Raw genomic sequence first — 27779 nt, 5'->3', positions numbered from 1 at the left:
ACATATACTTTTATATCACACAGGCCCCACTCAATGCTTTTCCAACACTACAAGGGAGGTCACATCTTATGGGGAATAATACATATAGAGCCATCCTATCTTTATGATATGTGACTAGTTTGCCAGATGCAGTGCATAACTTTAGGCATGTCCCCTGTGACCCCCCAGAAAAAACCTGCTAAGAACCAAGTTCCGCAAGTTTTCCCCTCACTTACCTGCTCCATGCCGCAGGACTTTGCCAAGCAAGAGGCCCAATCTTCCCCCATCTCGGTGGGGATGTCTAGACCTTCAGGCCCTGGGTTCCTATGAAGGATCCACTGTCCTGGGCCCATATAGCACTCTGGCAACAGAAACATTAGGCACCCAAAGGTTTCTAAGTTCTGGGCCCAGGGTCCAGCTCTCTAAAAAGAAAAGCATTATGGGCTATACCCCAAGGGTTTGGGGTCCGGTTACTGACCACTTTAGCGCTGAGGCTTTTTTGGACAGAACCGGTTAGCTCACCTAATCCCAAGGATGTGGAGGCAAGCTAAACCATGACTAACACCTAAGACACTGGCGGAAAAACTGAGGTACTCCTCCTATGGGAGGGGGTTATATAGGGAGGGGCATTTCCTGTTTGAGATTGCCAGTGTCTACACCTGAAGGTACTCCATATAACCCATATAGTAATGAATGCCGCTCTGTGTCCCGTGATGTACGATAAAGAAAATACATCCAGCACTGGACCGTGACGGAACCACAGTGGCATTTATGCCATACCACCACAGCTGTATACAGCTGGTATTGCCGTTTTAAAACACTCAATCATGCTCCCACAGCACTGTGGCAAACCAGTTGCCCACAGTTACTAGGCAAAATTTACATTGTGAGCTCGTAATTACAGGCAGTCCTGGGCACCAGATGGATGGAAATGACCCTAAATTTGCAGCCTCTAAAACTGCATTGGATGCGAGAATTGCTAAGCCAGTCGCAAGCAATTTTCTTCTGAATTACAAGTCCATGGCAGTGAAAAGGTTAAAGTCCAATTGAACATTTTAAATATAGATACATTGCAAGTGGATCAAAACGGCGTAGCCTTACATTTTGTTTTCTTTAGAAAGCAGCCACTGCACTCACTCCACTAGTCCATACAGTTCAAAACAACTTGATTTGTCCAGCAGCAACTACCATCCACAAACTCCTCTCTAATGACTTTAATCCCCTACTGGGGTGTATTCATTAAAATGGGGCATTAATGTGCATTTGATCCATTTTCCCAGGTCTTGAACACTTGATCACAGTCTATTACCACTAGTTCTCTATTTGAACTTGTTATTATGCAATGTAAAATTAATGTAAAAAAGATGCACTGAAATTTCAGCAGCCGAAACATATCGAAATCAAATGGTGTTATCTGCATTTTGCACATAAGAGAAAAGAGAAAAAAACCCGCATACGATTTTACTGTGCTTATGGTGTGTTTTTCATAGGTCACGTGACTCAAAAAACACATCAAAAATGCAACACGGGTGCATTATTGATGCATTCTTGCTGCGTTTTCAATGCATTTCAACAGGGAGGTGTGTTTTTGGTGCAGTTTTTTTTAACTGACCAAGCAAGATTTTTAACATCACAACAGAAGCGCAATGGACAAGCGTGAAGACATACACAGAATTTAAAGAGACTTTTTTCAAGAGCTTCTCTTGCGCTAAAGGTGGCAATAATGGCTGCCAGAAAATTCTTATTCAATTAAATTCATGATATTAATTAAAACGTTGATAAATTATCATATATATATATATATATATATATATATATATATATATATATATATATATATATATATATATATATATAAACTGTAATTTCCGTTTTTTCAGCCAAGTGCATCCTGCATTGTCCGTTTCGGCACCAAAATTTCCATCCAGGGCAACACTAGTAAAAAGCAATCACCTGAACACATACAAACTATGTAGATATTTGTAGCATTGAAAACAAACATGTTTATTGAATTCATTACCTCTTTAATGAAAATACAATAACGTGAAAGTAGCTGGAGGGTCAGTTTCCAGAAACGGTGAGCAAGTAGAGGTAGAAAGATTTGATCAGACCAGCATGTTGTCAGACATGTCCACAGGACACTGGAAGCTTGAAGGCAAAATGAATGTCCATCTGTTAAATTAGAACAAACATGCATAAAGGAGTTTTTTTAAATAATTGTTAAAGTTGTGAGCATATGTTATAGACACTTTTTATTATAGGTATAATTATGCAGGCATCATAACTTCTGCTTACTTTCAGAAATAATCTTTTATACTTTTTTTTTTTTTTTAACAAGGTTAAAAAAATCTGTCATGTGGCCATGCATCTCTTCTTCCTGATAGTGGGGGTTACAGTACAATTCAGACACACACAGGGTGACTGTATTCCATAGTCTGTTCAGCCAAGATACAGGCTGTGATTGAGCAGGGGGCATGTTATAAGTGGCAGGCTGATTGGGAGGGGGTGTGTGTCAGAGTCGGGCTGTGATTAGGTGGGGGAGTAGCTGAACAAACAAACAATCTATTAAAGGGCATGCGGTGTGTCTGCACATTATCCTGTACCTCTGAATGGTCAGCCAAAGGATGAAAACTGACCACACAAGAACAGACCAGGTTCTGTGCTTTGTATGGTCAATTTAAAACAAGAAAGAAAGGTGACCGACAGAATCAACCAGGTATTTCAGATAGAAGAAGTACATGAAAATAATGGAGACTATGATTTATAAAATACACAGAGAAAAAAAAAATATTAAGGGCAACATACAGTGCTCAGCATAAATGAGTACACCCAGGGCCATCTTAATAGCATCATGGGCAAAGTAATGCTCTGGGGCCCCTACAATGATGACAATGCAGGTAAACAGACATCAAGTAGGTAGGAGGCAGACTGCCTCCCCTGTGTATCGATCACTCTCAGTGCCATCATGGGGCCCCCAATTACGGGTCAGCGTGGGCTCAAGGACCAGCTGCTTTGGGGAAAGTGCAGGGGGGCCCCCATGCAGCTAGTGCGCAGGTGTGCCCTCTCCAAGACAGCCCTGAGTACACCCCTTTTTAAAAGTAAGGTTCTCATAAATATCTCGAAGAACACAAAACAATTTACAAAATGTTGTCAAAACAGAGTTTTATAGAACATTTGTTTAGCTCATTACATGAAAGTAAGGTTAATAACATAACCAAGATTCCAAGATTGTTCAGCTTTACTCGATTAGTTGATGTAAAAATTAATACACCTCACAACAAATACTACTACATCTAGTATTTTGTGTGACCTCCATGATTTGTAAGGACAGCACCAAGTCTTCTAGGCATGGAATAAACAAGTTGGTGACATATTGCAACATCTATATTTTTCCATTCTTCAAGAAAGACCTCTTTTAGAGCCTGGATGCTGGATGGAGAGTGATGCTTAACTTGTCTTTTCTGAACCCAATCGAACACCTATGGGGAATTCTGATCAAGAGACATACTTGGCCACTGAACCACTTTCACCCTGTTCTTCTTCAGAAATGCAACAGTGGCCTTAGATGTGCGTTTTGAAACATTGCCATGCTGGAAAAGTGCACGATGACCAAGGGCAAGGAGTGATGGTAGCATTGTCTCTTTCAATATAGAGCAGCAGTAGGGGGCGTGTCCTGGACATGGAGCTGTGAGGACGTGCCTGGCATACGCTCCGCTCCCCCCGCAGCTTATTCAGCAATACACCGGCGATCCTGAGCCCTAAAACAACTCAGGACATGTCTCAGAGGAGGCGGACCACAACATGAGTGAAGATAAATCCAGACAGGAGCAGCTCGAAACTTACTTTCCCAGGACCCGTGTCAAAGCCCAGGAAAAATCCATGATGGCGCCGACCGGCAAAAGCACGAAACAACACGCGGTGACCCAGAAGCAGCTCTCACAGAAGCAGCACACACAGCCTGTCATGTCCCCGCAGCCATCACCCGGATCGGTGAGTGACTCTACACCCCCGGCCTCCCCTGGGTCGACCACTTCTCGTGCTGAGGGATGCGATATTGTGGATCTCATGGATGATGGGGACATCAAGAGAAACATCTGGTCCCTCCCTACCAAAGAGGACCTGGAGAGATTCACAGCGCGGGTGGAAAAAGCATTTAGGGAAGATATAGCCCAACTTAAGGAGGACACTACACATCTGGGAACACGGGTAGAGACATTAGAACAGAGGCTGGATGAGGCACTCCCTTCCATGTCAGCCCTGCAGATGAGATGTGCAGCCCAGGATCAAAAGCTGGACTCCCTACTGTCACAACTTAAAGGGGTTGTAAAGGTTGTTTTTTTATTTTCTAAATTGGTTCCTTTAAGCTACTGCATAGTTGGTTCACTTACCTTTTCCTTCAATTTCCCTTCAAAATGTTTTTTTTCTTTGTCTGAATTTCTCACTTCCTGTTCCTCCTCAGTAAGCTGTTCTGAATGACTTTCCACCACTCGGATGATGGTGGAAAGCTTACAGAGGAGAAACAGGAAGTGAGAAATTCAAACAAAGAAAAAAAACATTTAGAAGGAAAATTGAAGGAAAAGGTAAGTGAACCAACAATGCACTAGCTTAAAGGAACCAATTTAGAAAATAAAAGACGAACCTTTACAACCCCTTTAATGATTTTGAGAACCATAACAGACGGGTAAATATCCAAATACGTGGCATGCCTGAAGCTACTGCTCCCAAAGATATCATCCCCTCCCTGCAAGGAATATTCAGGGAAATCCTGGAGCTCCCAAGCACAACTCCCATTGAGATTGATCGAGCTCATAGAGCCTTGCGTTCCCCTTGTCAGGATGCCGACAACCCCAGGGACATCATATGCAAACTGCATAAGTACACCCTTAAGGAACAGATCATGCAGAAAATGCGCAACAAGCACTTTTTTGACTTGGTGCCCACCTCTGCTTCTATCAGGACATTTCACGACGCACCCTTATACAGCGGGCCTTAAAACCTGTATTAGTGGCCATCCAAGAAGCAGGCCTCCCATATCGCTGGAGCTTTCCTTTCTGCCTACAGGTGACCAAAGAAGGCCGCTCGGTTACACTCCGCACTAAAGATGACCTCCCTCATGGCCCTTGAGCTAGACGGTGTGGATTTCCCGGACTGGCGTGGGAAGACGGCGAGCTTTCCAGTCATGCGACTCCCCCAACCCTGGATGCCCCAACGCCACAACCGTAGATGCAGCCGCCTTCGCCAATATGTTGAGGCTTTCCCTGGCCCCTCTGCGCCGAGGGACTGATGGCCCGGCCCGGACCTCAAACCTTACCCTTCCTCCCAACTTTGAGACAGCTCACACTGCCACTCCCGCCTGGGGAATGGGGGGCTTAGCTTTTAATGGAAGTTACTATAGCCCACAGAGACTGCCTGGACTCAGCCCTGAGAACGAACTTGCCGGGCTCTGGTTATGCCCTCGCAGCCGTATGTACTTGGCCCTATTCTTCCAAGACTTATCCACGTCCCTGTTGCCCCCTAGACCCCTCTTCCCCCTGACATCAGGTGTCTCAGAGAGGCTCCTATGAGAGATAGGAGCGGGGCGGACCTACCCCTCCTACCCTCTTTAATGCCGGCCCATGACCCCCCAGTAAGGCCACCCACATACAGGTATAGATCCCATTTGGGATGACTGGCCTGGACCAGATGGGCCCCCTGAGATGGGGGGCCCTTCAGGCCCAGCCTGCAGTTCTTCTGAACCACTGTTAGGTTCCTTTTAATGTTTGTTTTGTCAATGTTCTTATCGATGTTAACATTTGTTTCTCTCTTCCCCCTCCTTTTTTTCTTTTTCTTCCTTCCTCTGCCCCTCCTACCCCCCTTCTCTTTTTTTTGTCTCTCTATAGGATCCACTCAGACTTCCACAGTCCGCTCCGAACCCCACCGCCGGGATTGCCACCGACTCTCGACACCAAGCCTTGATGGCAGACATTAAGGTAATCTCTTATAATGTTCGTGGTCTCTGCTCCCCATGTAAGCGTAGCAAACTGTGGTGGGAACTGAAAAGGTTGAAAGCACAGGTGGTCTTTTTGCAGGAGACGCACTTCACCCACAAATCCATACCTAAACTGCTCACTCACCTATATAGCCAGTGGTACATCAGCACCTCCCCGTTTAGCAAATCTAGAGGCACAGCGTTGTCCCTTCCAACGCACGAGTGACCTGATTGACCCCCAAGGTCGATACGTTTTCCTGAAAGGAACCACTGCAGATGCTACTTACACCTTTGACAATATCTATGCCCCTAATTTGGGCCAGCTGACCTTCCTCAAAACTATCATGGAGCGTCTTGAGGGGTTCAGAGAGGGGTCCCTGATCTTAGGGGGTGACTTTAATGTGAGCCCCGACCCTACCTTGGACACCTCCCACAAACGACCTACACACTCACATGCCTTCCTTAGACACTTTCGTAAGACCCTCAAAGCTGCAGGTCTGGTTGATTGCTGGAGAATCCTCCACCCGGTCAGACAGAGACTACACTTACTACTCCACAGTTCACGACTTGTACACACGCATAGACTTGCTTTATATAGATCAACCCGCCTTGGAGCTTCTACAGAGCTTGTCTATTGGGCATATCACTATTTCAGACCACGCCCCAATCACTGTCACCCTTGCAATGCCCATGGGCTCCCACAGAGCATGGACTTTTTGTTGGACGACCTTGTTGTAGAAACCAGGATCTCAGACACTTTAAAAACCTATTTCTGGAAAAACACTGCAGGGGATCTGAGTGAGGGTCTGGGAGTATCACAAGGCTGTGATATGGGGAAAGCTCATCGCCCTTGGCACCAAATTGAAAAGGGAAAGACAGGCAGAATACCATAGAGTATTTTCTGCACTTCAGCAGGCAGAACTCAAGAATAAATCTGGGGGGGGCCCCGAGGCGGGGAGGAACCTGTGATACTCCCTGTGGCTCTCGCGGGAACACAGGGGGTTGTCAGACTACATCCCCTCTGACAGATCATACGCTCAGAACGTGGGATCGAGTCAACCGAGCACTGAGTTTCCCCTCTGGCGCTGCTGGGTGGGTTCCGCTGGTTCCCCCGGGGGAACACGCAGGCTTTTTTGGAGCCTGGGTGGAAGACAAGAATGCCAGCTGTGGTAAACTGCTGAGAGTGGGCAAACAAAAACCCTATAAATCTCTGGAGGACAGGCCGGGGGAGCCGCAGTTATATTTATGGAAATATAGACAGCTACACCACTTTTTTGCAGTACACGGTAGCTCCATAAGAGACATCACACTGCTCACGCCTTTTGAAGGACTATTCGTAGCGGAGGAGCCGATACCACACATGATTTCAGAGCTTTACTTGCTACTGGGGTCCTCAGCCTAGGCCTCCAAGCCTATATGTATACGTGCCTGGGAAAGAGACCTAGGGAAGGAATTATTTGGGACTCAACACACCTCTACCAGCTTACCCACTCGAGCTCCACTAAACTATTGACACGCTGGTATAGGGTCACCACTGACCTAGCACGGATATACCCGTCTCTGATGTGTGCTGGCGGGGATGCGGAGGCTGGGGGAACCCTACTGCACCTGTGGTGGGAATGTCCCCGGGTAGATGCCTACTGGCAAGAGGTTAGGGACCACGTTAAAGATATCCTGGAGCTCGATGTCCCCTTTTCCTCGGTCCATTTCCTCTTGCATATCTCTCCCATGCTAATCAGCTTCTACAAAAAGAGCGCGTTGCCCCATTTACTAAATACCAAACGACTACTTCCTATTCACCGGAAGACGGCGCAGGTACCGAGCAAAGAAGAGTGGATATGCAAGGTAAATGAGATACGAGAAGCTGAGGAATGGGTTGCAACATAGAGGTTGTCATGGACTTGGTAGACCACTAGGTGGCGCTAATCGCGCACCGGCGCGCAATAGCGCATTAGCACGCACGGGAGCGCGCGTTCGCGGCACGTCGGCGCGCACGGGTGCGCGCAATAGCGGCGCGCGCGGGCACGTGCTGACGCCATTTTGGCGCCACTTAGGCTATTTAATGGGGCTCTCCCCATAGCCCCCTGCTGCTCAGTCAACAGCGTTCCTGTTTACCCTACCTGATACCTGTTACCTGATTGGCTCCTGTTTCCTGTGACCTTGGCTTACCATTGACCCTGCTGTTCTCCGCCTGCCCTGACCCTTGGCTTGTCTGACTTCGCTTCTGCCTCCTCCTTCCAAACGGTCTGCTGCCCGCCTGTTACTGATCCGGCTTGAACTACGACTCTGCTTTGGCTTCCCCCTGTACCTGATCCGCCCGCCTGTGTTTGACCCGGCCTGCCTGACTCTGCCAGCATCTGTACTACAGCACACCTCCCACCTGCTGCCTGTTCCAGCCATCTGCACCAAGCTCCTGTTGTCTGCTGTCTTACCTCCAGCATCTCTGCAGTTCCTGCACAGCATCTGTGGAGTCTTCAGGAGACCACCGCAGACCTGTACGGCACCTTCCTGGCGCTTGTGCGACTCTGAACTCTAGCGCTCCCTGTCTGCTCTACCAGGGGTTCCGGAGTCAGAGGAGCAAGAGTTGCCATTCCCTGCACGCCAGGCTCTGCTCTGTACCAGGTACGTGACAGTACTGAGCAGCCATGTCTGAGCCTGCGCAGGGAATGGACCCTATGACGGAACTTTGTCGCCATCTGGATGGCCTTACCCAAGCAGTCAGGGCCCTGCAGGAAGGCTATACCCGACTTGAAAATCGTGTCCAGGAACTGTCTACTCCATCCACTTCTTCTTCGTCTGGCGCATCCGCGTCACCTTCAGTTATTATGCTGCCTCCTGAACCTAAAGTGCCCATGCCTGAAAGATTTGCAGGAGAACGAAGCAAGTTTAGAGCGTTCCGGAATGCTTGTGAGCTCTACTTTGCGCTTCAGCCACGAACTTTCTCACTAGAAGCTACCAAAGTAGGTTTTGTTATGGCCCTCCTATCGGGTGAACCGCAGGCGTGGGCCCACCGTCTGATGGAGCAAAAGGACTTATCCCTTGACCGGTTGGAGACGTTCTTTCAGGCTATGTCATTGTTGTATGAAGACCCTCATCAGGCCGCTACCGCTAAAGCCGCTTTGTATGCCCTCCTGCAAGGTCGCAGACCCGTTGAGGACTATGTAGCCGAGTTCAGAAGGTGGAGTGCGGACACTACCTGGAACAATTCGGCCCTTTGTTATCAGTTCCGCTTGGGCCTCGCCGAAGCACTTAAGGATGAACTCGCACGTGTAGGGGTCCCTGACACTTTGGAGGCTCTTATCAACCTAACCATCCAGATTGACAGACGCTTGAGGGAACGCAGGACTGAACGTGCCACCGGTCTGAATCGCCCAACATGGATGCTACCCCGGCTACCCCGGGTACCCGCGTACCCTAACCCGATTCCTCCAGCCCCGACCACTGCCTCTAGAGACATTCCAGAACCCATGCAGCTGGGTTTGATCTGCCCTTCTCTCACTGCTGAGGAACGACTTCGACGCCGGACAAACAACCTTTGCCTCTACTGCGGAGAGTCCGGCCACTACGTGAGGACCTGCCCAGCAAAATTCCGTAAGTGCACCTTCATGTCATCTGTCCCCTCACCCATTGTCTTCAACAAATCTGCTCATCTGGCTGTCCCCGTTTTATTGCAGCTTCCAGGAAGGGATATACGGACCAGCGCCATACTTGATTCCGGGGCCTGCAGCTGTTTTCTGGACTCTGCCTTTGCCACTCATCACCATATTCCGTTGCGCCCAAGGGCTGTTGGACTGTCTGTACACTTGGCCGATGGGTCTATCTTGAAATCCGGGCCAGTCACCCAAGAAACCTTGCCCATCGCCACTACCATCTCGGACAGTCATCGAAAACTTTTATGCCTGGATGTTATTGAATCCCCTCTGTTCCCTATAATCCTGGGCATACCCTGGCTCCAGGCTCACAACCCTCAGATAAACTGGACTACCGGTGAGATTTGCTTTTGTTCCACCTACTGTCAACAACACTGCTTGCAGACAATCTCATCTCCCCCCTCTTTGCTTTGCATGGACTCCGACATTGACATCCGCCAATCCGTCCCCGAGGTGTACCATGAGTTCCTGGACGTCTTCAGCAAAAAGGGGGCTGACACCCTTCCCCCTCACCGACCATACGACTGCCCGATTGAGCTCCTCCCCGGGGCCGAAATCCCTTTCGGAAGAATTTTCCCCCTAACTGAACTAGAACTTGGAAATCTAAAGACTTATGTCGACGATAACCTCAAGAAGGGGTTTATCCGCCCCTCTACCTCACCAGCAGGGGCAGGAATTTTCTTCGTCGAGAAGAAGGACCATTCTCTCCGCCCCTGCGTGGATTACCACGAGCTTAATAAGGTAACAATAAAAAATCGATACCCTCTCCCGCTGGTGCCGGAACTATTCCAAAGACTGGGAGCAGCGGTCATTTTTACGAAACTGGACTTGCGGGGGGCCTATAACTTGGTACGAATACGGGACGGCGACGAATGGAAGACTGCCTTCCGCACCCGCTTCGGCCACTTTGAGTACTTGGTGATGCCCTTCGGGCTCTGCAACGCGCCTGCCACATTCCAGCACTTCGTGAATGACATCTTTAAAGACTACCTTGACCTCTTTGTCGTGGTCTACCTTGATGACATCCTCATTTTTTCCCCTTCTGTTGTCAAACATCGGGAACACGTCAAAAGCGTACTTAAGCGACTCCGAATACACGGATTATACGCCAAACCTGAAAAATGTGAGTTTGAATGTGAAAGCATACAGTTCCTGGGACTTGTTATTTCAGTCAACGGCATTGAGATGGACCCGCAGAAGGTTACGGCAATCCTTGAGTGGCCTGCGCCCACAGATAAAAAGGGCATCCAACGCTTTATCGGGTTTGCCAATTTCTACAGAAAGTTCATTAGGGGGTTTTCCAACATCATCGCCCCCATAACTGGCCTAACCAAACAAACTGTCCGGTTCCGTTGGTCCCCTGAAGCCCAAGGAGCTTTTGAGGCGTTGAAGAAACTGTTTACGTCTGCACCGGTCCTTAGACACCCAGATGCCAGTCTGCCCTATATCTTGGAGGTGGACGCTTCGGAGACGGCAGTCGGGGCGGTGCTTTCCCAAAGACAGGGGCCAAAGGCCCTTCTCCACCCGGTTGCTTTTTTTTCCCGCAAACTATCTGACGCGGAACGGAACTATGATGTGGGTGACCGAGAACTTTTAGCGATCAAGGCAGCGCTGGAGGAGTGGCGGTACTTATTGGAAGGTGCAGCGCACCCAATTTTGATCTATACAGATCACAAGAACTTAGAATACCTGAGAGTAGCCAAGAGACTAAGACCACGTCAAGCCAGATGGGCGCTTTTTTTTACCAGGTTCACTTTCCATATAACGTACAGGCCAGGGTCGAAGAATACCAAGTCCGATGCTCTTTCCCGGATGTACTGCGATTCTGAAAACCCTGCTCCTCCGGACACTATCTTATCTTCGGGAAATTTTCTGTTGCTTCAGGATGACCTATTGTCACGGATCAAAGAGGCCTCTGCAGGAATGGCCTCCTCTTCGGATACAAATTTGCAACTCAGAGATGGCTTGTTGTGGCATGAGGACAGGATTTTTGTGCCGGAAGACTTACGGGTCAGTGTCCTGAGTCTCTGTCATGACCATGAGCTGGCTGGCCATTTTGGGGTACAGAAGACCTCGGAACTCTTGCAGCGCACGTTTTGGTGGCCCCAGCTTATGAAAGACTGTAAGAGTTATGTGGAGTCGTGCACCACGTGCATCCGAAGTAAAGGGAGCAAATCCAGAGCCTGGGGACTGTTGAAGCCTTTGCCCGTACCAGAGAGACCATGGAGAATGATCTCCATGGATTTTATTGTTGAGCTCCCTCCTTCTGAGGGTTTCACCACCATTTTTGTGACAGTGGACAGACTATCCAAGATGGCACACTTTCTGCCCATGAGGGGTACACCTTCTGCTCCCAAAACTGCTAAAATCTTCATTAAGGAAATTGTGCGGTTACACGGCATCCCCGCAAATATCGTGTCAGATCGTGGAGTACAGTTTACTTCCAGGTTCTGGAGAGCGCTCTGCGAGTCCCTCAAGATTGAGCCGTCGTTCTCATCTGCTTATCACCCACAATCAAATGGCCAAACTGAGAGGACAAACCAAACTTTAGAACAATACCTACGCTGTTTCTCTTCGTTCTCCCAGGAAGATTGGGTCTCTCTACTTCCACTGGGTGAATTCGCATATAATAATTCAATTCACTCTGCTACCAAACAATCCCCTTTCTTTGCGAATTACGGCTACCACCCGCTATTTTTGTCTAATCGTGTCCCGGAATGTACGGTGCCCGCCGTCCAAGAGACATTAGACTTCTTCAGCGCTAAAAACAGGCTTCTCCAGGAAACTATGGCAAAGACTCAGGAGCATAATAAGGAGGTATTTGATAAAAGGCGAAGAGGAGAACTCAACCTGGAACCTGGGGATCTGGTATGGTTGTCTACTGTGAACTTGAGACTTGCCTGTCCGTCTAAGAAACTGGGGCCTAAGTTTATGGGGCCATTTCCAATCAGAAGGAAGATCAACAGTGTGGCCTATGAACTCGAATTACCAGAGTCTTTCCGCATCCATCCGGTCTTTCATGTCACCCTCCTGAAGCCTGACGTCACCAACCCCTTTCCTGGGCGAAGCACTGATCCACCCGAACCGGTCTTGGTTAACGGTGAGGAGGAATTCGAGATTGAGTCTATCCTTGACTGCAGAAAAAGGCGCAATCAGGTTCAGTTCCTGGTGAAATGGAAGGGCTATGGCCCTGAGGAAAACTCCTGGGAACCTGAACGTAACATCCACGCTAAGAGCTTGATTCGGTCCTTCAAGAACGCTCATCCACTCAAGATGTCTCAGTTGGGCATCCGCAATAGCGGCGCGCGCGGGCACGTGCTGACGCCATTTTGGCGCCACTTAGGCTATTTAATGGGGCTCTCCCCATAGCCCCCTGCTGCTCAGTCAACAGCGTTCCTGTTTACCCTACCTGATACCTGTTACCTGATTGGCTCCTGTTTCCTGTGACCTTGGCTTACCATTGACCCTGCTGTTCTCCGCCTGCCCTGACCCTTGGCTTGTCTGACTTCGCTTCTGCCTCCTCCTTCCAAACGGTCTGCTGCCCGCCTGTTACTGATCCGGCTTGAACTACGACTCTGCTTTGGCTTCCCCCTGTACCTGATCCGCCCGCCTGTGTTTGACCCGGCCTGCCCGACTCTGCCAGCATCTGTACTACAGCACACCTCCCACCTGCTGCCTGTTCCAGCCATCTGCACCAAGCTCCTGTTGTCTGCTGTCTTACCTCCAGCATCTCTGCAGTTCCTGCACAGCATCTGTGGAGTCTTCAGGAGACTACCGCAGACCTGCACGGCACCTTCCTGGCGCTTGTGCGACTCTGAACTCTAGCGCTCCCTGTCTGCTCTACCAGGGGTTCCGGAGTCAGAGGAGCAAGAGTTGCCATTCCCTGCACGCCAGGCTCTGCTCTGTACCAGGTACGTGACAGAGGTACTGTAGACAAACATACCGCCTTATGGTCGATTTTACCCCCAGAAGGGAGCGGAGCTAGCGTGCATTAGACATGTGCAATTAGTTTTGTTTCTAATTCGTTTTTTTTACGAAAATTTGGAAATTCGTTAATTACGAATTTTCGTGTTTACGAATTTTTTATTTACGAATTTTCGTATTTCCGAAAATTCGAATTTACGAATCTTCGTATTTTCGAAAATTCGTATTTACGAATTTTCGTATTTACGTTTTTTTTTCTTCATTTCTGAATTTTCGTATTTACGAATTTTGGAAATTTGGATTTTCGGAAAATCGGAAATACGAAAAATTTTCGGATTTTAGAATTTTCAAAATTCCGAATTTTTCAAGTTTCGAATTTTTCAAGTTTCAAATTTTTCAAGTTTCAAATTTTTCAAGTTTCAAATTTTTCAAGTTTCAAATTTTTCAAGTTTCAAATTTTTCAAGTTTCAAATTTTTCAAGTTTCAAATTTTTCAAGTTTCAAATTTTTCAAGTTTCAAATTTTTCAAGTTTCAAATTTTTCAAGTTTCAAATTTTTCAAGTTTCAAATTTTTCAAGTTTCAAATTTTTCAAAAGTCAAATTTTTCACGTTTCGAAAAGTGAAAAATTTGAAAAGTGAAAAATTTGAAAAGTGAAAAATTTGAAAAGTGAAAAATTTGAAAAGTGAAAAATTTGAAAAGTGAAAAATTTGAAAAGTGAAAAATTTGAAAAGTGAAAAATTTGAAAATCGAAATTTCAAAAATCGAAAAATGAAAAATTCGAAAATCGAAATTTGAAAAGTGAAAAATTCGAAAACTTTAAAAACCTATTTCTGGAAAAACACTGCAGGGGATCTGAGTGAGGGTCTGGGAGTATCACAAGGCTGTGATATGGGGAAAGCTCATCGCCATTGGCACCAAATTGAAAAGGGAAAGACAGGCAGAATACCATAGTGTATTTTCTGCACTTCAGCAGGCAGAACTCAAGAATAAATCTGGGGGGGGCCCCGAGGCGGGGAGGAACCTGTGATACCCCCTGTGGCTCTCGCGGGAACACAGGGGGTTGTCAGACTACATCCCCTCTGACAGATCATACGCTCAGAACGTGGGATCGAGTCAACCGAGCACTGAGTTTCCCCTCTGGCGCTGCTGGGTGGGTTCCTCTGGTTCCCCCGGGGGAACACGCAGGCTTTTTTGGAGCCTGGGTGGAAGACAAGAATGCCAGCTGTGGTAAACTGCTGAGAGTGGGCAAACAAAAACCCTATAAATCTCTGGAGGACAGGCCGGGGGAGCCGCAGTTATATTTATGGAAATATAGACAGCTACACCACTTTTTTGCAGTACACGGTAGCTCCATAAGAGACATCACACTGCTCACGCCTTTTGAAGGACTATTCGTAGCGGAGGAGCCGATACCACACATGATTTCAGAGCTTTACTTGCTACTGGGGTCCTCAGCCTAGGCCTCCAAGCCTATATGTATACGTGCCTGGGAAAGAGACCTAGGGAAGGAATTATTTGGGACTCAACACACCTCTACCAGCTTACCCACTCGAGCTCCACTAAACTATTGACACGCTGGTATAGGGTCACCACTGACCTAGCACGGATATACCCGTCTCTGATGTGTGCTGGCGGGGATGCGGAGGCTGGGGGAACCCTACTGCACCTGTGGTGGGAATGTCCCCGGGTAGATGCCTACTGGCAAGAGGTTAGGGACCACGTTAAAGATATCCTGGAGCTCGATGTCCCCTTTTCCTCGGTCCATTTCCTCTTGCATATCTCTCCCATGCCAATCAGCTGCTACAAAAAGAGCGCGTTGCCCCATTTACTAAATACCAAACGACTACTTCCTATTCACCGGAAGACGGCGCAGGTATCGAGCAAAGAAGAGTGGATATGCAAGGTAAATGAGATACGAGAAGCTGAGGAATGGGTTGCAACATAGAGGTACTGTAGACAAACATACCGCCTTATGGTCGATTTTACCCCCAGAAGGGAGCGGAGCTAGCGTGCATTAGACATGTGCAATTAGTTTTGTTTAATTCGTTTTTTTTACGAAAATTTGGAAATTCGTTAATTACGAATTTTCGTGTTTACGAATTTTTTATTTACGAATCTTCGTATTTTCGAAAGTTCGTATTTACGAATTTTCGTATTTACGTTTTTTTTTTCTTCATTTCTGAATTTTCGTATTTACGAATTTTGGAAATTTGGATTTTCGGAAAATCGGAAATACGAAAAATTTTCGGATTTTAGAATTTTCGAAATTCCGAATTTTTCAATTTTCAAGTTTCGAATTTTTCAAGTTTCGAATTTTTCAAGTTTCGAATTTTTCAAGTTTCGAATTTTTCAAGTTTCGAATTTTTCAAGTTTCAAATTTTTCAAGTTTCAAATTTTTCAAGTTTCAAATTTTTCAAGTTTCAAATTTTTCAAGTTTCAAATTTTTCAAGTTTCAAATTTTTCAAGTTTCGAAAAGTGAAAAATTTGAAAAGTGAAAAATTTGAAAAGTGAAAAATTTGAAAAGTGAAAAATTTGAAAAGTGAAAAATTTGAAAAGTGAAAAATTTGAAAAGTGAAAAATTTGAAAATCGAAATTTCAAAAATCGAAAAATGAAAAATTCGAAAATCGAAATTTCGAAAAATGAAAAATTTGAAAATGGAAAAATTCGAATTTTTCAGATTTCCGAATTTCTGAATTTTTCAATTCGAAATTTAAAAATTCGAAAATTGAAAAAATTCGAAATTTTGAAATTTCGTATTTCCGAATATTTTCGTATTTTCGTATTTCGAAAAAAGAAAAATTTTAAAATCTAAATTTCGAAATTTGAAAAATTCGAAAATCGAAAATTCGAAAACTGAAAAATTCGAAATTTGAAAATCGAAAATTCAAAAACTGAAAAATTCGAAATTTCGAAAATACGAAATTTCGAAAAATTCGAAAATTCAAAAAATTCGAAATTGTTGAGATGTATGTGGGTGTCTTTTTTTCTTTTCTTGTTTTTTGTTATTTAATATCTGTATTGCTACATATAAAAGAAAATGAATGTGTGTTTTATCATGATTTATAAAGAATATTTTGGTTTAAAAAAAACGGTGATGGCATTGCCTTTTTGTGGGGCTGCATGAGTGCAGAAAAATATATCTCCCCTCCTTGTCAGGGGCTGCATTTGTGAGCGTCCATGGTACTGAAACTAGGATTGACCCCCTCTAGACTTAGATTCAGTGTACATGGAGTGGTATACTGTGGGGTAGAATTTGTTTTTAAGGATTGGCAGCGTGTTTCCCCTAAAGTGGGTTTCCTGCAATAGGATGATGTCTGCTTTCATGTGCCGCATGTCATGAAGCAGCATCCTTCTCTTCTCTGGCGTGTTCAGCCCTTTTGCCTTTAAGGAAACAATATTTAGCACGTCCACGTTTGCGATACGTTGGGGTAAAATAAGTGAGTAAAAAAATAAAATAAAAAATGAAATAAAAAAAAAGGAGGGGGGTAGAGGAAAATAGGAAAGGAAAACAATTAGGAGGCCAGCACTAGAGTGTAGCCCTAGGAAAGAAACTAAGTTAGCAAAATAATCTGCTAGAACGCTCCCCAGAGAAACCCCGGGTATGAAGCGCAGTCCTATGTGGGTAGGTGGATAAACAAAGCCAGCGGGCGAGCCCCCGGGCTCGACCTCCCGGCAAACATGAATGTTATATTCCAAATCGGTCATCTTAAACAAATATGCAACATATAACTTAACCGCTAATAAACATATATGAGAACAGAGACAGCAAGTAGTGAGAACATTTTAAACATCTAGGTAACAGTATAACATGCATTTTTTGGATGCATAAGCATCCATCCCCTCCCTGACTCCAATAAAGAGAGGACTCTGTACCCTTCCCTGACCACAGTTTGGATTGCCGGTTGAGGAAAAATGAAAAAGGGGAGAAAAAAAAAAAAAACAGGAGTATCACCCGGGCCATCAACGCAGATCTCCAGGTAGCGGTGGCGTCTGTTGCGGGTATGAGAGGGCAGCTGGGCCCCTGCTGGTTGATCCCCCCCATCCCAAAGAAACCACACCCCCCCCGCCCTACATCTCCAGTGACGTCACCATCTGCTTCCCACTCCGAAGAAGGCATGTCTGATGCATCCTGTTGGGGAGTCCAGCCCCATGTCTCCCGCCAGAGGCATGTCTTCCCGCGGATGGCACTCTGAGACTCCAAGAGTGGGCACAAGTAGAGCACCGCAGTGATTCTGCAAAATCATCCCATCGCACCAATCACCCCTTGTAAAGCCCGCATTGTCCGCTGGTAGTGGGATAGTCACTGCAATTACCGACACATATACACCAGAGAATCCTCACTTCCTGTTCTTCTGTCTAACTCCAGACAGTAATGCAAGGCTTTCTCCCTTGTGTGGAGTGTCGTGCTCGCCCCTCCCTTGGACTACAGGAGAGTCAGGATGCCCACTAACACACAGCTTCTTTATCTGCAATGTAGAGAGCGTCCTGCCTCTCCTGTAGTCCAAGGGAGGGGGTGAGCACGACACTCCACACCAGGGAGAAAGCCTTGCATTACTGTCTAGAGTTACAGACAGAAGAACAGGAAGTGAGGATTTCTCAGAAGAAATAAGGACATTTAAATGAAAAATCGAAGGATGAGGTAAGTGAAGGAGGACTGCACTAAGGTAAAGGAAGCTATTTAGGAAATTTGTATTTATTTTTTTCTTTACAACCCCTTTAGTATTTTGTTTAGAAATTAACTGAAATGATCATATTTGAATACGATAATTTGTAATAAACAAATAAAATATACCAGAAACATCTTGAAGGGGAGATACTAATGCCGATTCTAAACGTCCTGCTATTTCCTTAAACCTTGAAAAGGGATAAAAAAAAGGTAACAATTACTTTCAAGAAAAGCACAATGAGTAACATTAACTATACACTCACTGGCCACTTTATTAGGTACATTTGTTTAAATGATTGGCAACACAAATTGCTATTCAGCCAATCACATGGCAGCAACTCAATGCATTTAGGCATGAAGATGTGGTGAAGACGACTTGCTGACACTTAAAATCGAGTATCAGAATAGGGAAGAAAGGATTTAAGCGACTTTGAACATGGAATTGTTGTTGGTGCTAGATGGGCTGGTATGAGTATTTCAAAAACTGCTGATCTGCTATGATTTTCACGTACAAAAATCTCTAGGGTTTACAGAGAATGGTCCGAAAGAGAGAAAATATCCAGTGAGCGGTAGTTGTGTGGAGGAAAATGCCTTGTTGATGTCAGAGGAGAATGGGCAGACTGGTTGGAAGTGATAGAAAAGCAACAGTAACTCAAATAACCACTCGTTAAAACCAAGGTATGCAGAATACCATCTCTGAAAGCACAACACACAGAACCTTGAAGCAGATGGGCTACAGCAGCAGAAGACCACACTGGTTGCCACTCCTGTCAGCTAAGCACAGGAAACTGGAGCTACAATTCGCACAGGCTCACCAAAATTGGACAAGAAGATTGTAAAAAAACATTGCCTGGTCTGATGAGTCTCGATTTTGGCTGCGACATTCAGATGGTAGGGTCAGATTTTGACATAAACAACATGAAAGCATGGATTCATCCTGCCTTGTATCAACAGTTCCTGGCACACTTTGAGCCCCTTAGTACCAACTGAATATCATTTAAACGCCACGGCCTACCTGAGTATTGTTGCTGACCATGTCCATCCCCTTACGACTACAGTGCACCCATTTTCTGATGGTTACTTCCAGCAGGATAATGCATCATGTCACAAAGCTCAAATCATCTCACCGCTGGTTTCTTGAACACGACCATAAGTTCACTCTACTCCAATGGCCTCCGCAGTCACCAGAACTCAACTCAATCCATCATAGATGAGCAGCTGAAAAATCTGTAGCAACTGCGTGATGCCATCATGTCAATATGGACCAAAATCTCTGAGAAATATTTCTAACACCTTGTTGAATCTATGCCACGAAGAAAGAAGGTAAAAGCAAGGCATGCCTAATAAAGTGGCCGACGAGTGTATATCAATACAAAAAGTCGTCAAAATTCAAAGTGCTCTCTGGGATGTATTTAAATGGCAAGTTCACCTTTCATAACAATTTTTTTTAAAAAATAATAAAAATGCATATTTTTTTTTTTTTTACATTACATCAGGGCTCGACAAAATCCGGGCGCCAGGTCGCATTTGCGACAAGAAATTGTGACCTGGCGCCCGCCGGTAATTGAGGCAGCGGCTTTGCGGCCTCAATTACCAGCTGTCGTGGGCCTGCCACGATGGCGCGGCGGAGGAGGTGGGGGCGCACAGAGAAACAGGATCCTGTGTCTCCGTGTGCCCCCACCTCCACCACCGCGCGATGGTGGCGGGCCCGCGACGGCCGGTAATGTAGGCCGCGGCTTTGCAGCCTTGTGAAGGCCCAAGCTTCCTTTTGTGACCTGACGCCATCTGGTGGTGGCCGTTGGCATTACAAGTAAAACAGCAGTTCTAATGTGTGTTTTACTGTTTTGACTGCCATCTCCTTCCCTCTCATTAGAACCCCCAAACATTATGTATATTTTTTTATTCTAACACCCTAAAGAAAATGGCGATCGTTGCAATACTTTCTGTCACACCGTATTTGTGCAGCGGTCTTACAAGCGCACTTTTTTGGGAAAAAAAATACACTTTTTTTAATAAAAAAATAAGACAACAGTAAACTTATCCCAATTTTTTTTTTATTGTGAAAGATATGGTTCCCCCGAGTAAATTGATACCCAACATGTCACGCTTCAAAATTGCGTCCGCTCGTGGAATGCCGACAAACTTTTACCCTTTAAAATCTCCATAGGCGAAGTTTTTTATTCAATTTATTAAATTCTACAAGTTGCATGTTTTTAGTTAGAGGAGGTCTAGAAAATGATTGCTCTCGCTCCAACGATCGCGGCGATACCTCACATGTGTGATTTGAATACCGTTTACATATGCAGGCGCTACTCACATATGTGTTCGCATCTGTGCGCGAGCTTGGCGGGACGGGCACGTTTTCTGGCTCCTAACTTTTTTAGCTGGCTCCTAGATTCCAAGCAAATTTGTCAAACCCTGCATTACATCCTGTTAAGCATTGCACCTGCGATCAGCAGAATGTGGGTGCAATGCCAGGATCCTGCAGACTCTAAGCACACTGTCTGCCTGTACCTCCAATACGGGCAGGCAGTTACTAAATGGCAGGAACAATCAATGAGGGCTCACCAACACCCTTGCAGTTCATTGAGAAATGACGGTACTTGCAGTCTACTCATTCACAAGAAACGTGCAGAGCTCCACACGGCCGCTCTGTTTTCAAATTGTGACAGCAGATGCAGGGAGAAAATTCCCCATCCACTGTCACAGAGTGTGGGAGCACTGGTGGTGGGAGGTGGGTAGATAAGAGCATGTTACATCCTAAAAATGGGTTTAACATGTAACATGCCCCAAAAGGTGAACTTTCCTTTTACAGTTGAACTCCAGTCACATTAAAAACACCATTTAATACAGTTATATGACCATTAAAACATATTAAATGTATTTTAAATGCAATTTAGCATAAGGGCCTAAAGTTGACTTGTAATGTCCTGTAATCACCAGCATTTCTTAAAGGGTTAAAATGCTTGCTGAAATGTTTGTTTGTTTTTTGCCGAAGAGATGTATTTTTTGTATGTATAAAATCAAAGCAGTGTGGCACTCCCGTTCAGCCAACATAGTGTAGGCTTGAAAACCGGAGTTAGATTTGCTGGTAAATCTTCCAGGACAGCCAACATAAAATGTAAACATTTAAACATAAAAAGGTCGGCCCTCCAGGCCCACACCTCACTATCACCAAGGACTGTAGGAAGGCACTAGGAGACAAAACACAATCATCACAGTATGATAATATAATGCCAGAAATAAGTTCAGAGTGGAAATCCCAGCTGTTCTGGAAGAGTCTTAGAAAATGAGTTAAGGGTCAGTAACTGGTTTTCTCAGGACAGTGTCTGGAACTTACCCATTAGGGCAGGACCACTGCCTGGAGGACCTTACGTCCATATGCCTGATCTGTGCTTGTAAGCAGATTCAGGCTATAGTGCTTTGCAAAGCTGGACCATGCAGCAGCTTTGCAAATTTGCTCTGGTGAGGCACCAGCTCTCTGCCCATGATGCCGACAAGGCTCTGGTTGAGTGTGCATCGATGAATGGAGGCGTAGTTCCTTGCTGGCCATAACATTCAGCAATAGCTAATCTAAACAACCTAGCTTTGGTGGACCCTGACCCCTGCGTGCACCCAAAAAAATATATAAACAAAGAATCCAACTTTCTAAATTTTTACTATATAAACAAAAGACTTGTACTAATGTCTAACCGACTGAACATTTTCTCTTCCTTGTTAGCAGGAGCGGAATAAAAAAGGTGGGCAAGAGGATATCCTGGGACCTATGAAAGCCTGAGGATACCTTTGGGAAAAACGCAGTATCTGTTTTGAGAATTATTCTATCCTCAAATATCGACAAGAATGGCTCCCTACTAGAAAAAGCCTGCAAATCACTGTCCCTTGGGGCCGAAGCAATTGCCACCAAGAAAACAGTTTTTAGGATTAGCCATTTTATGGATGATTCCTCCATGGGCTCAAAAGGGTATAACAATAACGCTTTAACCACTTGAGACCTGTGCTATTGACAAAAGACGTCAACAGCGCGGCTCTCAGGTGCCAACTGGATGTCTTTGGACGTCATTTGAAAGCATTACCCGCGCGTGCCACTGGGGGGCGCGCAGCGGGTAAACACGGGTACACGCGATTGTCGGTAAGACAGCAGGGACGTGGAGCTCTGTGTGTAAACACAGAGCTCCACGTGCTGTCAGAGGAGAGGAGACCGATCTGTGTCTCTTGTACATAGAGACACAGCATCGGTCACCTCCCCCAGTCACCCCCCTCCCCCCACACAGTTAGAACACACCTAGGATACACATTTAACCCCTTCCTCACCCCCTAGTGTTAACCCCTTCACTGCCAGTCACATTTATACAGTAATTAGTGCATTTTTATAGCACTGATCGCTGTATAAATGTAAATGGCGGCAAATTTATGTCAAAAGTGTCCGATACGTCCGTCGCAATATCGCAGTCCCAATAAAAATCGCAGATCGCCGCCATTACTAGTAAAAAAAAAAAAAAATAATAAAAAAAAATCATAATTCTGTCCCCTATTTTGTAGGTGCTATAACTTTTGCGCAAACCAGTCGCTTATTGCGATTTTTTTTTTTTTTTTTTTACAAAAATACGTCGAAAAATGCGTATCGGCCTTAACTGAGAAAAAAAAAATTGGGATATTTATTATAGCAACAAATAAAAAATATATATATTTTTTTTTAAATTGTCGCTCTTTTTTTGTTTATAGCGCAAAAAATAAAAAACGCAGAGCTGATCAAATACCACCAAAATAAAGCTCTATTTGTGGGGGAAAAAGGACATCAATTTTGTTTGGGAGCCACGTCGCACGACCGCGCAAATGTCAGTTAAAGCGACGCAGTGCCGTAAGCTGAAATTTCACCTGGGAATGAAGGGGGTTTATGTGCCCAGTAAGCAAGTGGTTAAGGATCAAAGAAAGATCCCAGGCTGGACATGACTTAAAGGGGTTGTAAAGGTTTGCTTTTTATTTTCTAAATAGGTTCCTTTAAGCTAGTGCATTGTTGGTTCACTTACCTTTTCCTTAGATTTCCTTTCTAAATGTTTTTTTTTCCTTTGTCTGAATTTCTCACTTCCTGTTCCTCCTCAGTAAGCTTGCCTCCATCATCCGAGCCGTTCTGGCTGGGGGGTTAGTCAGCATGCTCGCCTCCTCCTTTGGGACTACATCCCTGTGGGGAGACGCTGTGATGTAGTCCCAAGGGTGGGGGCGAGCACACGGAATAACCCCCAGCCAGAACGGCTCGGATGATGGAGGCAAGCTTACTGAGGAGGAACAGGAAGTGAGAAATTCAGATAAAGGAAAAAGAAAAAAAAAACATTTAGAAAGGAAATCGAAGGAAAAGGTAGGTGAACCAACAATGCCACTATACGGCGGCAGGTCGGCTCCCCTGCGCGAGGTCACGTAGATCTACGTCACCTCGCGAATCAGCCACTAGGGGCGCCCGCCCCTGGTCCCGACGCGTGTGCCCGATGGACGCGATCCCCGCCAGGCACCCGCGATCGCTGGTTACAGAGCGAGAACAGGGAGCTGTGCGTGTAAACACACAGCTCCCGGTCCTGTCAGTGGGAGAAATGCCTGATAGTGTGTTCATACAATGTATGAACAGCGATCAGTAATTTCCCCTAGTCAGTCCCTCCCTCCCCTTCAGTTAGAACACACCTAGGGAACATAATTAACCCCTTCCTCGGCCCTTAGTGTTAACCCCTTCCCTGCCAGTGGCATTTTTATAGTAATCAATGCATTTTTATAGCACGGATCGCTATAAAAATGCCAATGGTCCCAAAAATGTGTCAAAAGTGTTCGAAGTGTCCGCCATAAGGTTGCAGTACGGATACAAATCGCAGATCGCCGCCAATTACTATTAAAAAAAATATATTAATAATGCCATAAAACTATGCCCTATTTTGTAGACGCTATAACTTTTGCGCAAACCAATCAAAAAACGCTTATTGCGTTTTTTTTTTACGAAAAATATGTAGAAGAATACGTATCGGCCTAAACTGAGGGAAAAAAAAGTTTTTTTAGATATTTTTGGGGATATTTATTACAGCAAAAAGTAAAAAATATTCATTTTTTTTTCAAAATTGTCGCTCTATTTTTATTTATAGCGCAAAAAATCTGAGGTGATCAAATACCACCAAAAGAAAGCTCTATTTGTGGGGAAAAAAGGACATCAATTTTGTTTGGGAGCCACGTCGCACGACCGCGCAATTGTCAGTTAAAGCGACGCAGTGCCGAATCGCAAAAAGTGGCCCGGTCATTGACCAGCAATATGGTCCGGGGCTGAAGTGGTTAAAGAAATCTGACAATCTCTTGCTGCAGAGAGGTCTGGAGAAAAGGGCGGAGGCCTGCACCTTTAGGGTGCCAACAGAGCCCCTGGTCTGCCCTGTCCGGAAAAAAACTCCAAGATTGCCGGGAGATCTGGGACACCATGGCTTTGTTCTGACATCCAGGAGTTAAACTTTTTCCATACCTTTACCACAGCTAGCAGAGTTTTTTTTTTTTTATAGTTTTTAGGAGTTGTTCCTCAGAAGCCAGGAGGACAGCTTCAACGCTGTCATCTGGGGGTGAAGAACTGGTCCCATCTCTGGGAGAAGGATCAGGGGCTTTGCAGCATAGCGAACCATGGCATTTTTGGCCAGAAAGGGGCCAACAAGATGAGGCTGTTTTTTCTGGGAGAAATTTCAGAAGAACTTGCGGAATTAGCCTCAATGGGGAAAAAGCACATGAAAAAGGGCTGAACATCCAAGGATTGGCCAAGGCATCTATCCCTATTGCCTGATCCTTTGCGTCTAGGGAGAAAAAACTTTTTCGGTTTTGCCATTCTTATGTGATGCTAAAAAATATCCATTTCCGGTATCCCCCACTTGTGAATGACTGCAAATCCCTCTTGACTGAGAAAAGGGAATACTTCACAGGTGCAGTTTAGATGCAGAGCACCCTGTCCAAGTTTTTAGCCACATATCTTGTGCAAATCTTCTTGTGGAGTTCACCAAGTCGGAGGATCTGTCTGCTAATTTGACCGATTCTGCCGAGGCATCTGCCAAGTAACCTACTGCTTTAAAAAGCAGAGGAAAGGATTTTAAAATCTCCTGCCTAGAATTTCCGGCCAAGAGGTTTGACTGAAGCTGAGAAAGCCAGCATTCCAGTTTTCTGGCAATGTAAGTTGCTGCCAAGGCCGGTTTTAGTATGACCGAGGTAGCGTCACAAGCTGTGTGGCGTAGGATAGCGCCTCTTGTCCAATAGGTCCCTCAGGGCCCCCATATCATTGAAGACCAAGTCAGACTTCAATGACATTTTTGAGAGGTGCATCCAGCTTTGGTACTTTATTGCATGGTTGGGATGCATCCTCCTCAAAAGGTAAAGACTATACCTGTAGCCCAGCAAGAAAAAAAAAAAACGTTCCCAGGATTTGCCAGAGTGACCAGAATCCCCAAGCTTACCCTAGTCCCAGAAGCAGCAGTTTCTCTTGTGCAGGGTTGTCAATGCCGCTTCGAGTGCTTTTTTTCCCACAGCCTTGCAAGGTCACCTACAGCACCAGCAGTCCGATTTCCCTGATGCCTGTGCCGCTTTAATGCAACCAGAGTGTGGTTGATGCGAGACTTGCCGTGGTGCCAAATAAAACGTATAGACAGAGCGTAGGGAGGAGAAAAAATGTTTGGGGACAGAAATGGGTATTGTTTGGAATAGATAAAGTAATTTAGGAAGTGTATCCATTTTTAATGTGTTAATACGACCAAACCAAGGTATTGGGGAGGAATTCCAGGTTTCTAATTCCTTCCGTAGCTGGGTCAGAAGTGGAAGATAATTGAGGGCATAAAGTTGACAGATTTGAGGGGATCGTTACACCTAAATAGGGGATGCCTTTAGCACTCCATTGGAAGGAGAAATTCGCTTGTAATCTAGAGAGAGTTGCATGAGGAAGGGATATGTTCAGGGCTATAGTCTTTGACATATTCAATTTAAAATTCCCGAACCTACGAAATTCATGTAATAATGAGGGGAGAGATATATGAGGTTGTTGAATGTAGACCAGTAGGTCGTCTGCATAAAGGGAAAGTTTGTGCTCAGCAGATGGTGTCTGAATCCCCGATATGGACAAATTCTGTCTGATGGCTTGTGCTAAGTGTTCAATCACTAGGACAAAGAGTATAGGTGATAGGGGGCAGCCTTGACGTGTACCGTTTGTTATACGGAAAGGTGCGGAAGAGGAACCATTGACCAGGACAGAAGCGGAGGGGCGAGAGTATAGGCCCATAGTTTTAGATATGAAAGTAGGGCCCAAGCCTAGCTGTTGTAAAGAAAGGTGCAAAAACTGCCAATTGACCCTGTCAAAGGCCTTTTCCGCATCAAAGGACAACAAACAGGCCTTTAAATTACGGTGTTGAATATAAGAAATCAGGTGAATGGTTTTAGTCGTGTTGTCCCTGGCCTCACGACCAGGGACAAAGCCCACTTGGTCTTTGTGGAGACCCATTTATTTTAGCAAGAGAGTTTTTGATGCCCAAGATCATGTTAGCAGCTGTAAAAAACACAACAATATCAGGTCAAATCACTGTAGGTTAAAATACTGCCCCAAATTTGAGAAATTCTATTGGTACAAAAAGTAAAAATTACAGGGCAGTTGCAGTCTAAGATCTTTTTGATACCATTTAAAGCAAAAAAAAAAATTCTATCCTACTACCAGCATAATTCAGTTTTATAATAAAGAAGTCCCGAAATAATAATTAAAAACATAGTGGGTGAAACATGTGCCCCTTACAAGATTTTAAGCAGAGTACTAAAATCCTTTTTTTCTCTCATCCATTGAGAAACACAGGAAGACTAAAAAATATTGGGACATCCAAAAGCAGTCCAACTGAAGAGTAGGCAACAGAAAAAAAACAAACGCCTACAGGCCAAAGAAAACAACAAAGGACTGAGGAGTGCCCATATCTCAAAGAGCCACGCGAATGACTTCACACTCAAACATGGCATTAGATGGGGCTGAAACATCCACCTGGTGGAACTTAGAGAACATGTGAATAGAAGACCAGGTGACATATTGCAAACCTGACTAATTGTTGCTTGGAAGCTGAAGCCATAGTGGAGTACACTTTGACTTGAGAACACAAGCTCGGTTAACGGTCTCTGCCTGCATCAACAAAAAATGGTGGAAAAATAAGTTTCTTGGGTCCATCCGGAATGACAAAAAGAGAATCAGTCTTTCCGAAAGAAGCAGTGGTTGAGAAACACACTCTCAGAATGATGTCCCATAGGTGTTCTTTTTTGTATATTCTATTCTGTTTGGCGAGACAGGACAGAAATTACAAGAAATAATGAATTTAAAATCAACTTAATCATTTACTGTTCACTACCGTTTCAGGCAGGTCTGAACAAACAAGCACATTCCTGATCATCCCAATCATGAAATGAAAAACATAAGAAAAAAAAAAAAAAGGATGCTAAATTAAAAGAAATCATGCTTGTTTTCTACTTAACTCACACTGCCTAATTCAAACGTCAAAAACAGGGGTGCCCAACCTTTTGAAGAGCGAGGGCCACTTAAGCAACTTGGTAACCAGTCGAGGGTCACAA

General features: G+C 45.2%; 1 protein-coding gene across 1 annotated transcript in view; it reads right to left on the bottom strand.

The window, feature by feature from the left end:
- The window catches only part of COG2 (component of oligomeric golgi complex 2), a 240942-nt gene that overhangs the window by 101100 nt on the left and 112063 nt on the right, over positions 1-27779 (bottom strand). The window contains 2 exon segments of the mRNA XM_040347789.1: positions 2000-2151; positions 18315-18376. Coding sequence (XP_040203723.1) covers positions 2000-2151; positions 18315-18376 — 214 coding nt within the window.

The sequence above is a fragment of the Rana temporaria genome, chromosome 4 (genome assembly GCF_905171775.1).
Source record: "Rana temporaria chromosome 4, aRanTem1.1, whole genome shotgun sequence".
Lineage (NCBI taxonomy): Eukaryota > Metazoa > Chordata > Amphibia > Anura > Ranidae > Rana > Rana temporaria.
The sequence above is the reverse complement of the archived record's forward strand: the minus strand, read 5'-3'. Positions and strand labels throughout refer to the sequence as shown.